The 16300-nt window shown below is 38.7% G+C and overlaps 1 protein-coding gene and 1 non-coding gene across 2 annotated transcripts; one reads left to right on the top strand and one right to left on the bottom strand.

Moving 5' to 3' along the window:
• Positions 1-7341: 7341 nt before the first annotated feature.
• On the bottom strand, positions 7342-7427 carry trnay-gua (transfer RNA tyrosine (anticodon GUA)). The gene is given in 2 exon segments: positions 7342-7377; positions 7391-7427. It is a non-coding gene; the product is annotated as a tRNA-Tyr (tRNA).
• Positions 7428-9227: 1800 nt separating this feature from the next.
• LOC144537051 (tripartite motif-containing protein 55-like) lies at positions 9228-15190 on the top strand. Its single transcript, XM_078280466.1, has 8 exons — positions 9228-9503; positions 10092-10261; positions 10982-11159; positions 11376-11471; positions 13406-13639; positions 13746-13768; positions 14213-14337; positions 14424-15190. The coding sequence occupies exons 1-8, from the start codon at positions 9375-9377 to the stop codon at positions 14594-14596; spliced, it is 1128 nt and encodes a 375-aa protein (XP_078136592.1). The 5' UTR covers positions 9228-9374; the 3' UTR covers positions 14597-15190.
• Positions 15191-16300: the final 1110 nt, after the last annotated feature.

Here is a 16300-nt window from a genome sequence, read left to right as displayed (position 1 = left end):
TTTCTTCAAACTTCAATCATCCAATCCACCAAACGAGTCAATGGCAGAATAAGTCGTTTGGCATTGGCAGAGAAGATTTGGCAAATCTTTCATGGGTGCAACCCACATACTCAGCGTTGCTGCTCATCCCACAAATACATGTTCCTTACAAATGGGGCACCATCTGAAAGGGAACTAAACAGGCTTTCCAACGGTATAAGATTTATTGCCAAAAAGCATCGTTACCACAGATAAATAATCTACCAAACACAAATTTCCTTACTTTTGTGCTAAGTTTATAAAGATACAATATGCCTGTTCCCAGCATTAGCACAACACTTTGCGATGGTTAGCTTGTTACCTGTGACGATATATGCTAAATGTAACGTCTCTTTCACATTAGCAAGTGACTGACCTATCTGGGTGCGTTTTGAGATCCCTTATGAAGTTCGACGTTGATCCGGCATCATTTATTTGGGTGCCACACACCTTGCATGTAGCTGTTCGCTTACTGCCACTGTTTACCAAGTTATTGAAAGCAAAACTAATGACAAAAGGCACAACTCCGGGCGGACTTGGTGTCGCCATCGTCAATGCATTTTTTGATATGTGAGTGCGCGCACATTTTGGCAAAGGGCAGGGGACATGCAGCTCGTCATACGTTTCCCCAATGTATATGCGCCAATAAAAGAAAATAGAAATACATGAATACATTTAGATTTAAAAAGCAATAATTGCATGAAAACAGGTTGTTGACGAGTCTCGAAGCTCGAGTCTGAGTCAAGTCTGAAGTCTTTTGGGTCGAGTTGCAAGTGAAATCTGAAGTCAGCTGTGTGCGACTTAAGTGCGACTTAAGTCCAAGTCTCAGACTCGAGTCCCCATCTCTGCCACGCACAGACACACACCTTCGTAGAATATAGTAGGTGTGTTTAACTACACTAGTATCCGCCTCTAGCATTAGCTTGCAGGTGAGCTGCATACCTCATTCCCCTTGAGGTTACAGCTACAGTATCTGCCTGTAAGGTCCCCCAGTGCTCCACTCCCCCTGACTCTATTTTTGCCAAGAGGGCTCTGGAGACAGATTCCAAACCGCTGTGGTGCCTCTAATAGATTTACCTGTTACCCTCTGACAACACTCTGGGTATTACAGGAGTCATTATCTATTGCTTAATTGCCCATGCAGCTTTTTATGCCTATAGTGCTCTTTGACGTAAAGATTCTATGTGCATCTGTAAACAAACACACCACCTAACATTAACACACAGATGTGTAAATCTGAAAACAGACATTCCAAATGTTATATTTGATGTAACTGCACATCCCCTTTTAAAGGCTGTCTAATATTTCCCTTAACTAATTAATTACATATGCACCACAATTCATTCACCATACATTTGAACCTGTTATCTCACTCATATTAAAATTGATTGCTATTACCATTGGGTTGAATTAGAAGAAATAAAACATAACTTTTATACTGTAGTATAATTTTGTATTAAATGCCATTACAAACATCTAGAACTGTATTGTGTGTGTTTAGAGCCACCTTGTGGTGAAAAAGAGTGCTTACATAGACAGTGTGCTTGAAGGATCAAAAATTAAAGAAATATTGAGGTTAATTACAGTATATCATAAGTTTACTTAAAAGAGAAGACTTTTGGTTTGTAATCAGAAGGTATTAATTGTGCAGTGAAACTGATATTAGGTATATCTTCTCCAATATAGTGACAACTATATAATACCTGCCAAATAAAAACAAAATGTTGCAAACCACGTTGGGCTGACTGCTACAGTTTGCATTTCCGGACTTGGACATGTGCAATGGAAAAAAAGTATGTAGCACTAGTGTAAAATAATAAGTCCAGAAGTGCTACACTTAATGACTCAGATGCAGAGTCCCAGATAGCATCAACGTGTGACAGTTTAATGTGTTATTCATGTGTTACTGAAGTGACAAATCACTTTTTTACATCCACAAACAAACTGAAAGGAATATGAATCATAAGATCTAAATGCAACAGCATAAACACAAGTACAATGTTCCTACCACTAGATGGCATTATTTTACTGTGTTGAAGGCCAGTAGGCTTTACTATCACAGCTCCTCGGTTGAAACTACAGCATGATGCTCCTTTGATCAGCATTGACATTTAGGTTGTCTGATTAGGATGTCTGATTGATTGGCACTGGGTTTTTTTTTTTTTTTTTTTTAATTTGATGGCTGTAAAAATAAAACAAAATAGTGGTAGCAGCCAGAACAGAATCTAAACTCTAAAAGATTGATGTATTGTAATATTGAAGCTCATAAATTGGCACTAATAGGGTGTCCAGCGGGTTACTGGCGCTTTTTAATTAAAGCCCAAATATATACACAAAAAGAATTCATCACTAGGGCTTGTTTTGATGTCTTTGGTGAAAATAGATAATTTTATTTTGTTACTAAATTATGAATGCCTACAACTTTTTGTTGAGACACTTAGATCCAGATTTAAATGGTGAGTCATTGGCCAATCCCAGGGGGGTGCATGTTTTGTCACAGATTATTTCCCGTATACCTAATTTACAGAATGAACCACAAAAATTGTGGGAATTACTTGCTCGATTCACAGTCACTGCATCAAAGAAACTTGATGATGACTTTGCGCTACACCTTTCCAAAGTCTAAGATTAAGACAACAATTTCTTAAAAATAACTTCAAACATCCATGAGATTACATGTTTAAGGATGCGTGTTTACTGTGTGACCTGCTCAATGCAGGCAGCCTCTTGGTGTGGAAACACCGAGCTGCTTCACTACACTTTGAATTGAAGTGTTAAAAATGAGACAATGTGCACTGCACTCGTGGTGCAGAGGCTGAGAGAGGCGCTTGAATGCTGAGCGCATCTTAGTTTCCCATGACCATGACCTGCAATGGTGCCTGTTAAAACAGACTGACATCTCTTTTACGTCATTGTATGGGAAAGGATGTTACATAAAACTCCATGTGGAAATCGGGCTGTTTGATTTCATCTTTCTTATTAAGTGACACAAAAATGATGTGGGGCATTTACAAAACTGAAGGTTCACATTTCATTTATCATGAAAATCCACTTTCTGTAAACCTTCTTATACTTACACAGGGTTATCCATACTGTACCTCTGCATTATATTGACACAATTACAAAATCATATAATTATGATTATACAAGTAAAACATCTGTATTTTCATTAAAATGTGTAGTATTATTATGTAATGCCTGGTTAGATGTTCAGTACATGTGGTCATTTACCTGGCTTCTATTTAGCAGGTAATGATACAGAAGGATGTCAGAACTAAGAAAAGAGTCGTTGTCTACCTCAGGAGAAGATCTCTACTCTGTTCTGGATCTGCACACAAGAGGCCATTGGGAAGTCTTACAGGTGGACATTACAGTCTAAAAATTCAAAAGCGAAAATAGATCAGAAAGCACCTGTTGCCCACATTATCATACATTTTGCACACTTGTCTGCTTGTCAAAACTTATAAGTATATGAGTTTAGAGTAAATTAAATAAATTAATAATAAATGTCTAGTTTGTCCTTTGAAAATGAGTGCAACAGAAACAAGGTAATTAACTAACTACATTTACTCCTGTTGCTGTAATTGAACATCTTTGTTGTGTACTTTTTAAACTAAGTAATTTAACTTGTACTCATGTGTGTTTGTACTTTGCTACATTTTAAATCACAATTATTACAGGTTACAAATATTGTAAACTGTCCATAATCGTTACAAACTATTTCACCCATGAATTAGCCAACATCACTTTATATACAAAATATGATACAAAATACTAAGTTTCAACTCTGTCCTTGACATTCTCAAATAACGTGGGAAATACCAATTATGATAAAAACAGTGGTGTCTGCTTATATTTAAATGAGATACTTTTTACCACTACTTGTCATAATTACCTTTAAATATATGTGTTCATCCAAAGGAAGTCCACATTGAATTACTGATAACTTTAACAGTTACTAGTAGACTTTTTCTACAGGATTAAAGTTGCAGCAAGGTGATAGTATTTATAGTTGTTTAGGATATGTTAGTACTGATCCCCGATCACATCCTAAGTGATGTTTTGAGGTGAAGAATTTCACCTCAGTGGGTCTTTTTAGGACAAATGTGAAAAAGCAGAAAATAGACCACATTATCTGAGAATGCTTACAAAGACCTTTTAAATCACAAGCAATGACTGCTTACCATCTGTATGAATACTATATGACTTCCACCTAACTGAAATATTCATACAAGAGAACAGATGGCACCCTTTGCTCTGCTCCCTATTCTGGTTCCATATACACTTTTATCATGCTTATGAGCTTGTAGACCTTTATGTGTGGTTGTGTGTGAGTGCATGTGTGTACTTTTGTGGCCTTTGACAGTTACCTGCAAACCCTTTTACTATATAACCAAAACACCATGTAGCACCACTGAGCAAAATAGCTGAACAGGAGGGTCACACTGAGCTCTTTAAACTGGCAGCTTCTGGCTGGCATTCACATTGGCTTTTCATCGTCAAGTAATCTTCATACTGATCTTAATTTGTCAATCTTCAATCTTTATTGCCCTTTTACCAACAGACTGCAATATAATGAGTCAGACAGTAATGGCTTAAAAATTATGAATTAATTTCAATCACAAAGACATAACCCAGAACATCTTCTTAATTGAGCCATCTAAATGGTGAGCATTTGAGCAGTCCTTGGTTGTTGTTAATGAATATGTAATCACACTAGTTCAGCCTTTTTAAAGACTGCTAATTAAAACTGAATGAAGTGGTGAGCCCACAGCATCACAAAGTAATGAGAAAACAAATTGAATCAGGTGAACACACAATGGCAAAAAAGGCAAAAAAGCCTGCTACATTTTCACAGATCTACAAATCACAGGTCACAGAAACTTTACTGTTAAGTGGATATGAATGTCATTTTTGGTTCCCAATGTGGTCTCTTGTCCCTGGGTGGAAATAGGGCTGGGCGATATGGAGAAAATCAGATATCGTGATATTCTTGTCCTAATACCTCTATGTCGATATTGTGGCGATATTATAGGGGTGACAATTGGAACAAAATATCTTCACAATGAGATTTAAGATAAATAATCTTCAGTAATGTAGATATAATGACTAAGTGGGTAAAGGTAAAAATAATAAAAGAGCTAGAACAGTCTGGTAACACAGAACATGACATCACTTTACTGTAATGCAGCCTTTAAAACCAGGAAAAGACAACACTTAAGCCATTTATGATATTACGATTTCCAAAATCTAAGACGATATCTAGTCTCATATCATGATATCGATATAATATTGATACATTGCCCAGCCCTAGGTGGAAACTAAATAAAAAAGAGATACATTTTCAGTGATAACATTTCTAAAATGTTTAAATATGACTCACTGACTCTGACGTGCCTGTGTGAAAAGCCACGTGGCCTTATTATAAAGGGAATAGAGGTGCAAGGAAGCCAGATGTCATTTTGTATGAGTCAGAGAACAAGTGTGATCAAAAACCACATTAGGTATGCTTAGATGGGTCATAAGCTACCAGAACTTTGAGGATCCTGTGTACTGACACAGACTTCCATAGTATCTTAAAATGTAACATAATCACTGAAAAAAAACAAGAATAATGACATTTGTTGAAAATATCAATGGATTCTAAAAAACTAATAAATGGAAAACCGCCTGAGTATTTTCACTACTACATGGGGGAAGTACCTCTGCTAGTTTAGAGGGTCGCATTCATTGATTAAATACTGTCTATACATATGGAAGTGTCATTGAGCAAGACACTGAAACCCAAAGTGCTTCAGATATCTCAGTCGCTTTGGACCAAATTTTCAACCAAAACAATGTTATTTTAATCAATACTAACCATGTGCAATAAAACACCTTAATCTTTGTAGGATATTACCTTCTCATTGCTGTCATATGGTACCAGGAGGAGAAATGTAAGACCAGTACAGCTCCCTGGGTCTCTGTGTAGTTAAACAGTATTGTAGTAGTACACCAGTATGGGCAAAAACAAACAAAATATTTTCAGGTGAGATTCCTCCTGAAAAAAAGCCAACACATACAGTTTGGGTCAATAAAAATAACTACAATAACAGCAGCAATCGTTTATATGTTGTACCTTTAATTGATAAGTTTATGAAACACATCATGAAACTTAAAAACTATGGGGTTTTGAACTCAAGAATGTTTTCACTTAACCTGTAAAGACCTGAAAAATATCCTCACTTTAAAGGATTTCCTTCATCTGAGAAGACATTAAGAAGACATTGAGACCTCATACATGTATGTAAATAAATTAAAACACTCATACACATGCATGAATTTAACTCCAGCGCTCCATTACTCCCGCCTGGGTTTGGTCCATCAAGGCCCCTGACCTTCACTGCCGATCATGAGGCAGCGCACCTGACCCCAGCGGTTGATGAGCGGGGGGCCCATGGGATGGAGAGGGGGGGTGCCATGTTGCATTTTCAGATGGGGGCCCCGGGCTTCTTCCGTGCTGGGTATTTCCTCCTCTTCTTCCGTTTTCCATAGGGTCTTTTTGAACCATTCTTAGTCTAGCCCCCCGCCTGAGACCACTTTGCCGTTGAAGATCCTACCAGGAGCATCAGGCTCCTGACAACACAGCCCTCAGGTTTATAGGGACACACAAACCTCTCCACCACGATGAGGTGTTGGTTCCCGGAGAGGGGGCGGTATTGCATTCGCTTTGTATTGCATTTCGCACTGTTGCCAGGTTTACAGAGAACAGTTGTGGTAATTAGTAAACGGGATATTTCCAACTCCTTTCTCAATATAATCTGTAATATCAGAAGAACAGAAAATAGCAATATGTTAGACACTACATTTCATCTTCTCCCAAGCAAGATAGTTATAGTTATTAATTGGGAGAACAGAAAAACATCAGTGAGCTACACGCTAGCTAGAAACACACACAGAAATTGCTTTTGAATGTGCTATATATCTTTTCTCTCTTTTGCTCATATTTGTATATGTTTTCTTTTATTTCCCTTTTCCTTTCTTGGCTAATTCATTAGACCCTTTTCAGACTATGAACTCTTTATACTGCGAGTTAAGGAATATGGCTGTATTAATGGCCAAAAAGAAAGTATTTAAAAAAAGAAAAAAAAGAACTGCTATGTATCTTCTCAAGTGTAGGGATTGCAGTTTTTTTTTTTTTTTTTTTTTTGCAAACACACCATATAGTTTACTTTGTAAATTGTAAATAACAGCATATATATATGGATAACACTGCCACTAGAAGGAAACGTTTGCACAATTACGGAATAGTACCGAATTGCATTTTGGAGGAAAAAATGTCCCTCCTTCGAGCCGGATTCGAACCAGCGACCTAAGGATTACCATGTATTCTCTACAGTCCTCCGCTCTACCAACTGAGCTATCGAAGGGAGCATGCTCGCCTTTCGTAACATTTGATTAAAAATAGTGCCTTGGTATTTTATGTACAAGTATGCTGACGATTAGATCTCGAACGAACAGTTTCACTGTAATCGGCGCAAAATCGCGTCCGCTCCAGTTAGATTGTTTAGACTGGGGCGAACGAGTTGCAGTTATTCTGAGTTGTATGTCATAAATGTAGCTAACGGTATAGAGTCAATAACGAAACGAGCTACTTAAAAATCATCAGTTAATGCTACATAATCACATTGTTCTTGGACGTTAAAATTAGCTGCTAGTTCGTTAGCTGCTAGTAGAGAATAAAAAATAGAGTATAACGCTAAAGCTGCCATAGCTTGTATACGTCACACACATTGACTGTAAATATTAATATTAACAGTCTAGTATGGTTACACATTACAAGACATCCCTTCCATACAGTTGAAATTGACAAAACCACTGATCATGTTTTTGAAGGAGAAGTATTCACGGACATCTGAATAGTGCATGGCGGTTTTTTTTGTTTTGATTTACTGGTAACTTTAATGATATAGTTACAAATAACAAAAGGTCGGTCACAAATCTCATAGATGGTAATCTAGCTTTAGTTTAGCTGGCTTCCCAAGTGCAAAGAACTACCTAACGTTAGAGTTAGCTAGCTAGCTAGCTATGAAACAAAAACTTGCTAACTAACCGCTAGCATTACAATTTTTTACAGACGACATAATTTGTTTTATTGTTGTTGAAAATGCCGTTCCCTTTCGGTTGTTTGTACTTAGGTAACAAATGTTATAAGTGAATTTACCTTTTGATGAACATGGGCATCATTCCTTTGGTGTACAGTTGCTGTAGCGAAGTTTGTATGGATGTCGCTTGAAGCGAGATCCATACGAACTTCGCTTCGATGTCTACCTATAATGTGAATATTTTTTTCCCAGGATGGCAAAGGCATGTCCCGCCCTACTCTACCTTATTCTGCCTCTGATTGGCTTACCCTGACATTCTTATTTTAACTATTTTTCAGGCTGATCTAAAAACGAAACCTCCTGTTATGCCAGACTCATTTCCAACAATCCCAACGAAGGTAACGACTACTAGCCAATCAGAGGGAGAGCAGGTGGGTCATGCCTAGTAAAACAAATGTGGCACCCGGGATGGTAACTGGATGGTAATAGCTAGCGCAGCTAGCGTCTCTAACGCTATTGCCTAGAAGTGACGTGGGATCCACAATAACGCGTCTCTAACTAAAAAAGTTATCATAAACATAATGCAAAAAAAGTTAGTATTAATATCAGGGTAACGTTTTACCAGTCCGTAAACCTTTAAAAGACGTTCATGTCATAGTTTAGCACATCTATATAACTAAGACGTTTTCCTATACTAACGTTAGCTGTTCATATAACGTTATTGTGTAAACGTAAGATTATGTTATGAGAACTAAAGCATGGATGTATCATTAAACCAATCATCTGCTCAGTGGCCTCAGGAAAAATAAATATAATTAACTGTGGCCATGTTGCTGATGCTACATTTTACTTTGCTAAACCCATAGTAATCTGGTTGATTCGACATCCTTTTGTCACGGCTTTGCAATAACGTTAACTGCTTTCTAGATGTGATGTTAGGCCTTCACTTACATACACTGCACAGACACCAAGTCACCTCTGAAAGCAGTGTAGAGGAGGATGTAGAGTTTGGTAGGCAGCTGTTCAGTACTGCCCCTGCCCAGTTTCAAATATGGGCAAGGTAAAAATGGCAACCTTTGACGTGACAGCAATAGCTTCTAAAAACAGAACTGACACCAGCGAGATAGGAACCCACACCCGCTAGGCCAAGAGCAGCAGGCCTACTCTCCTACTGGAGATTGCTTTCAGAAAAGGACTCTTTAACTTTACCAGCTTTACTGGTCTTACTAATTAGTGCAGTGTTGTATGTCTTGGTAAAAGCGTTTGTCAAAAATGAATACCATGGATAACTTGGAGAAACAGCTGATTTGTCCCATATGTCTGGAAATGTTTACAAAGCCTGTCGTCATCCTACCCTGCCAGCACAACCTCTGTAGAAAATGTGCCAATGATGTTTTCCAGGTAAGAAACTGAAAAAAAATGCCACTGATTAGTTTTTAGCATTAAGGGTAATGTATGTATACACCTAAATAACACAGTTTTTGTTTTATATTTGCATCTCCAACTAACAGCCTATGCTTTTTATGAACTTCCCTATATTTTTTATGTATGAAAGGCCAAACCAGTAACTGTTAGGACAACAAAGAGTACATGTATATGATATTCTCATATAATTGGAGAGTTTTAGACAGCAATTCAGCATTATTTGTGTCACAACTGATCACTAAGGGAAGGCTGTGTTTACAAACAATAATAGGCCTACTATAATTCATCATTACCAGCATCAGAAAACATTGAAAGCTTAGGAAATGTAATTGATTTAGTTGTTGTTAAGTTTTAGTCGCTTCAATAAAACCCCTGTCAACCGATTTGGGAGAGATAGCAGGGCAGTTTAATATTTTTTGTGATGGGGTTTCACTTTTGTATTATGAGTGAAACAATTGTTGAGTGAAACAATTAAATTGATTTTTGCAAATGAGATTGATTTATCAATTAAAACTGCCATCATACTAAATGTGAGGTTTGAGCTGTTTACTGAATTATTTACAGGCTTCAAACCCATACCTTCCAACGAGAGGTGGCTCATTGACATCTGGTGGCCGCTTCCGATGCCCGTCCTGCAGACATGAGGTGGTTCTGGACAGGCACGGTGTTTACGGGCTGCAAAGGAACCTGTTGGTTGAGAACATTATTGATATGTTCAAACAGGAGTCAAGCAGGTGAAACAGATCAGATACATAGATGTGCTCTCTTCAGTTTCTCTTGATAGCAGACACTATCTAAGTAAACAGTGATCACCTTACAGTTCAGAGAATAGCTTTGTTTATCAATCAAAGCTGTCTTTAAATAGAAGATAGTAAAGGAGAATAAGGATAAACTGGTGGTGTGATGGCAGGAAGTGTAACAGTTGCTGGTGTGGCCTCAGTGCCAGTGGCTTCTGAGTCAGAGAGCTGGAGTGGATGACAGGAGGTTTCTAGTTTTAGTCATCAATCTACACCGATGATTTCCCTGATCTGAGTAGTTGGCTGTATAGCCAAAAGGCTTGTCTGACATAAGATCCACTGCACTCAGGATGCTCAACATCATACTGGATCAAGATGTTGTGGCATTATTAAGTAAACTATTTTATGGCCAATTAACTGATATCTTGATTAATTTTTATTGGATAAAATTGTCTGACAATGTAAGTATGAGTTCATAAAAGATAACGCTAAACACCTGCAAGCACACCTGTATACTACACAGTGTAATAGTGATGTATTGATTACAGTGCTGACAGTCCATGCGCATGGCAAGGCAAGACTGATGGATCATCAATAAACTACTGAGATGTGTACTTGTGACATTATCAAACTGGCATTATATGTCATTATCATCAATATGCACTGACATGTATGTACGACCTGACAAGATACCACTGTTTTCTTTAAACCCAACAGCAGCAAGCCAGCACCAGAGAGAAAGGAAGGAATGCCAATGTGTGATGTTCACGAGGAAGAAAAGATCAACATTTACTGTGTGACCCATGGTGTGCCCACGTGCTCTATGTGTAAGGTCTTTGGAGCTCACAAAGACTGTGAGGTGGCACCTATCACCAGCATCTACCAGACAAAGAAGGTGAGGCCTGAGATATTCATGGAGATAATGAATACTGTCAATCATGAGAGTATTACAAATATAATAATAGATAAACATGGGTTTGTGTTAAAAAGTACATCATGAAAATATTGATCTGACTATTCATCATAAAGTACATTTACATGTATTTTAACTTTGTCCCAGATTTGAATCACACTTGGTCTCAGGTATTTACTCCATGTCCTTGTCCCCCAGACGGAGCTGAGTGACGGGATTGCCATGATGGTTGGTAACAACGACAGGATGCAAGGCATCATTAGTCAGCTTGAGGAAGCCTGTCGTGCCATAGAGGTCAGTGTCCAACTGCTGCAGTGCCTGGCCGCTCACTCACGCAGCAAGCCTTGCTCTCTGCACACACTAATGCACCTGCACAGACGTTTAAACGGACAAAATGTGTCACTGCAACTCTGTCTGCTTTCATCTGTCGGTAAGCTTAAGACAGAGAGGTGGAGAGGGGGAAATTAAAGTTTTGGTGCCTCACTCTCACTTTCTCTCTGTTTTCCACATTTTCTTCTACACTGTTATCACGAATTAGTTGACTTTACTAGAAATTTGGGTGGAAACCCGTTTAAACCGTCTACGTTTTTACACAAGGTGAAACTTAAAGGTGCTGTAGGTAAGACTTATAAAACTAACTTTCTGTCATATTTGCTGAAACTGACCCTACGTTCGAGTAGAACTACATGAGAGGTAATTAAAAAAAAAAAAAAAAATCCGGCTCCTCTGGCACCACCTACAGCCTGTATTGCGATTCGCAAAAATCCACAGCTCCCTGTTCAGATGCACCAATCATGGCCAGGGGGAGGTGTCTAACTGCATGTCAATCACTGCTCATGCACACTCATTCATTCTCCCTTATGGGGGGAGGGGCTTAGGAGACTGTTTTGTGCTTTAGCAGAAATGGGGGAGGGACTGAGAAGTTGTTGATGTTCAAATGTTTTGGCTAAGTCCTGGATCTTCCCAATCCTACCTACAGCACCTTTAACAGGTCAAGTTGTATTAACACAGAGCGGTTAGTTGATGCAGTAGACAAATCAAGTTTACATTAGTAGTCATTACTAAAAATCATTAGTAAACTAATTATTTTGTAATGTTGTCTAAATATAATCATGTTAAGTTAAAGCTTTAGTGCGTAACTTTTTTATATTAATGAACATCCGTGACATTCAAGCCATTGCCAAATGAGTTGAGACAAAGCCAATTAAGACTATCAGCTCCACACAACTCTCTCTGTATTTCTCAGTATGGCTATGTTCAGAAACTGGTGGCTATTTTTTAATCTTCCGTGTTCTCCTTGGCTACTAGCAACAGAAAGGAAAACAATACACATAAAACATTGTAATTTTCCAATGTATTGCAATGCATGGAAAGTTGTACTCAGGAGACAGAGTTACTGATTTCCAGTCTGGTGCAACAATAAATGTAGATAAACATAAACACTAAATCAACCTTACAAAACTAAAACCCTGAACCCAGAACATAAATGCACACCCAAAACATTAACAGAACATTATTAAAACACACTTTAACTAGGACAGAAACCGTTATAACATATATTTTTTTCTCCATGAGGCTTTGCATTGCTTCAGCGCCGAACAGTTCAAATGACCCCGCCCCTCCCTTACAGAAACTTAACATCCTTAGTTATCTCTGCTTAACATGATCTGTGCACTGCATACTTAAGCTGATTATTACAAACAACTAATGTGATTTAGTAATGAATATGTTTTTTAGCAAAACATGAAATAAAGTGGTGACCACTAAAAAGTTTAATTACAACTAATTCTGGGTTGACAGTGTACATGCACTTAGCAGTGCGCTGCACTCTGGTCCATCAACATAATTAATGGGGGGAGAAAAGACAGCTTTCCTATGGTTCACATACCACAGTTGGACATAGTAGGGAGGAAGATGGAGTGGCTCCAGTCCCCCATGTTGTGTCACCCTCAGTGGTTTTTTAAGGGCAGATATGCAGAATGTCCTCCCTGCACTATCTAAAGGGAAGAAGACAGTATTTACATGATCGTACACAGAAAGCAACAGCTATTGCTATCTTTGGTTTTGAATATTCTAAACTCTGTTGTAACCTAGAGTTGCATTTACAAACATGTCTTACTCATAAGACTGAGATGAATGATGATGATGATTTATATGAATGGACTTTTAGAATTTATAATCTTATGTGTACATGTGTCTCCTTTCATCTCTCACTCATGCATGTATAGGAGAATGGTCGGAGGCAGAAGACCCTGGTGTGTGAGAAGTTTGACCTGCTGTACTCAGTTCTGGAGGCAAAGAAGAGGGAGATGAGTCAGAAGGTGACGGCTGAACAGGAAGAGAAGGTGAACTATATCCGGGGACTGACCAGGAAGTACGGAGACCATCTGGAGGAGAGTTGTAAGATGGTGGAGTTGGGTATCCAGACTATGGAGGAGCCGGAAATGGCTTTATTTCTACAGGTCAGAGTCAATACCAAATGGGCTCCATATGAAATGTTTACCATTACCAATATGTTATGTATAAGTTGAATAGATATGTAGTCTTTCTTTCTCTTGTCTCTTTCAGAACACAAAGCCTCTCCTCAAAAAGTGAGTAGCATACATGTCTTTATGCATCAATAATTACACTGGCAATGGGTAAGGGGAAATATAGTATGTTTGCTATGTAAAAAAGATAACACATTGTAATTTTCAGGTAAAAATCCTTTCTGGCTTAACACTATTACAAACTACAACTGGATGTTTCTTTCCCTTTTGTTGTTTGCAGTTGCTTTTTTCATATTCATGTGAACAATTTACCAAATTAACATGTGCACCTAAAAACCCCTCAGCCTAATGCAGCGACGTCACACCGGCTCTCTGGCAGCTGTCGAAAGTAATTCTGTGAAATGTAGCAAATAATTATCTTTAGATGCAGCATCCTGAAATAACTTGCGGAATGTGTTAAACATCACAGGCTGATGATGTATAACAAGTGTCACATTGTCTGTCTGTCTGTGGGTAAATTTTGCAAATTGCACCTTTTGCACTCAGGCTTGCAGAAGCATCCAGTACAGCACACTTGGACAAGGTTGAGCGTGGCTATGAAAATATGGATCATTACACTGTCGACTTCAACAAAGAGGGCAAGGCCCTGCGCAGCCTTGACTTCCCCCAGGGTGAGTTGGTGATGGCAGCAAGTTACGGCTTACAGCTGCGACTTGTAGTAGTCAGACTTTTATTTCCCTTCCTATCCTTTCTACAGAGGATGAAGACGAGGATGAAGAGGATGAGGATGGAGAAGCAGGCACCGAGGAAGGAGAGGGGGCCCAGACTGTTTCGGGAGGCAGTGCTGTTACAGCTGCCTCCGTCGAACCTCCTGCCACCCAGCAGAGTAGCTCCTCCCCAAGCGCAGCCAAGAGCGCTGCCTCCACCTAGCTGTCAGCCGCCGACCTAGACAACACCTTAACCAGGAGCAGGATAAGTTTTGCTCCTAGATGTTGATTTCAGATCAGTTGTGATACTTTTCTCCCAGATCTGGGAACAGTGAGACAGATTTAGATCTGCGCCGAAGGGAAAGTCTGAGTAGCTGAGGTAGATCTAAAGGAAAAGACAGAAGTTTCAATTCCCTTCCCCCTCTTTAATTGTGATTGTGTTAGCATGCATCACTGCATACTGACTGATCGTATACATTTAAAAAAAAAAACATTTTGGTTCCTTCTTTAGTAGCTTTTTTTGACATACCAAATGACAAGTCTATGGGTGTCTATTGGTTCCAGAAATTATACATTTTTTATGTAGCTGACCTTTTGCGACTCACTGCTTGAACTGCATCATTAGCGAGCATGACAAGAGGGCCTCAGGTTTTCCTCCTGGTCGTATACTTTTTTATGACTGATATAACTTTATGAGTAGTAAGAAACTATCACTGTGACATTTCAGTATTTCATACACGTAACAGGCTGTATTATGTGTCGTATTCTTTGTCATGTTACGGCGTATTATTATGTGTTATTAAAACTGAATTGTACAAACACCTACTGCATAGTATCTCTCAAACCTTGGCTCTGTCACTGCACTTCAGGTCTAAACTACTAATGAAAAATATTTTGTGTAACACCCTTACCCATTTGTGTGTCTGTGTGTGTGTGCACCCTTCCTTTATTTCTTCTTCACACTCATTTTAATTTATTTCTCTCACAGGAAATCTATCTAGAAAAAGCATTAGTGCCATTTGTATAGCTTGTTAAGACAGTTTATGGTCGTGACACCACTCCTGCCTACAACTTACTGTACGTATTAGACTGCAGCGTGCCTCAAACCTTTAGTTATATATTTGCTGCCCTGCAAAGGTCTCACCTTGGCGTGACTCCACTATTGAGATAGTCCGCCATCGAGTCCCATCTAATTATTGTACACCGTATCTCGGTGAGTTGGATTCTTTACAAATGGGCTCAATGCAGCACTAAGCCCCAGGTTGCTAAATGGGCCAAACTGAATAGGATGACTCACACCCACAGCTCTTGTTTAGTCACACTGTGGGTCAAGGATCAGTACAGCATGCTCACGCACACACACACACACACACACACAGATAGGCACACACACAGTCTTTCACACTCATTAGCTAACAGTTGTGCATCTTTCAGATGTCTGTGGTTGCCTCTTGCTGGTATAATGCTTCTTGAGGATTAACGGTTTAGGAGAAAGGATGCTGTATGAATGTTCTTCTCCTCCATGACTACAGGTGCTTTTACAGCATCCTTAGAAACAACTTCTTTTTGTGCGTGTCAGAGAGGAGTCACGGTGCTAACCACGACTTGGCTCCAGAGCAATGCCATGGTTACACCATATAAGGTTTTTATATTCAGTTAGAAAAAAACTTCATCTATTAATCAATATTTGTCTAGGCAAAACTCCAGATGCTGTGGCCATTTGTGCTCTCTCCAACTGTAAACATATATATTTTCAATTTCTCCAATGTAAGATTACAAATCTATGTCACGAAAAACATTAGGAAAGTGTATGCTAATCAAATGACTAAATAAAGTGACTGGGGATAGTTAGTTTCATGGGAGTTATTATTAACTGATATGTAAGGATATCCACAGAGAAGTGTAAGCATTGCTTTTAATTTTTTAT

This window comes from Sander vitreus, chromosome 22 (genome assembly GCF_031162955.1).
Source record: "Sander vitreus isolate 19-12246 chromosome 22, sanVit1, whole genome shotgun sequence".
Lineage (NCBI taxonomy): Eukaryota > Metazoa > Chordata > Actinopteri > Perciformes > Percidae > Sander > Sander vitreus.
Note: the sequence above shows the minus strand (reverse complement) of the source record. Positions and strands in the feature narration are given on the sequence as shown.

Excerpts from the sequence above, each read along its gene's own strand:
- LOC144537051 (XM_078280466.1), top strand. The coding sequence starts at position 9,375 with ATGAATACCATGGATAACTTGGAGAAACAGCTGATTTGTCCCATATGT. Across the intron at positions 11,472-13,405 it reads AAGCCTGTCGTGCCATAGAG|GAGAATGGTCGGAGGCAGAA; the intron begins GTCAGTGTCCAA and ends ATGCATGTATAG. Across the intron at positions 13,769-14,212 it reads ACAAAGCCTCTCCTCAAAAA|GCTTGCAGAAGCATCCAGTA; the intron begins GTGAGTAGCATA and ends TTTTGCACTCAG.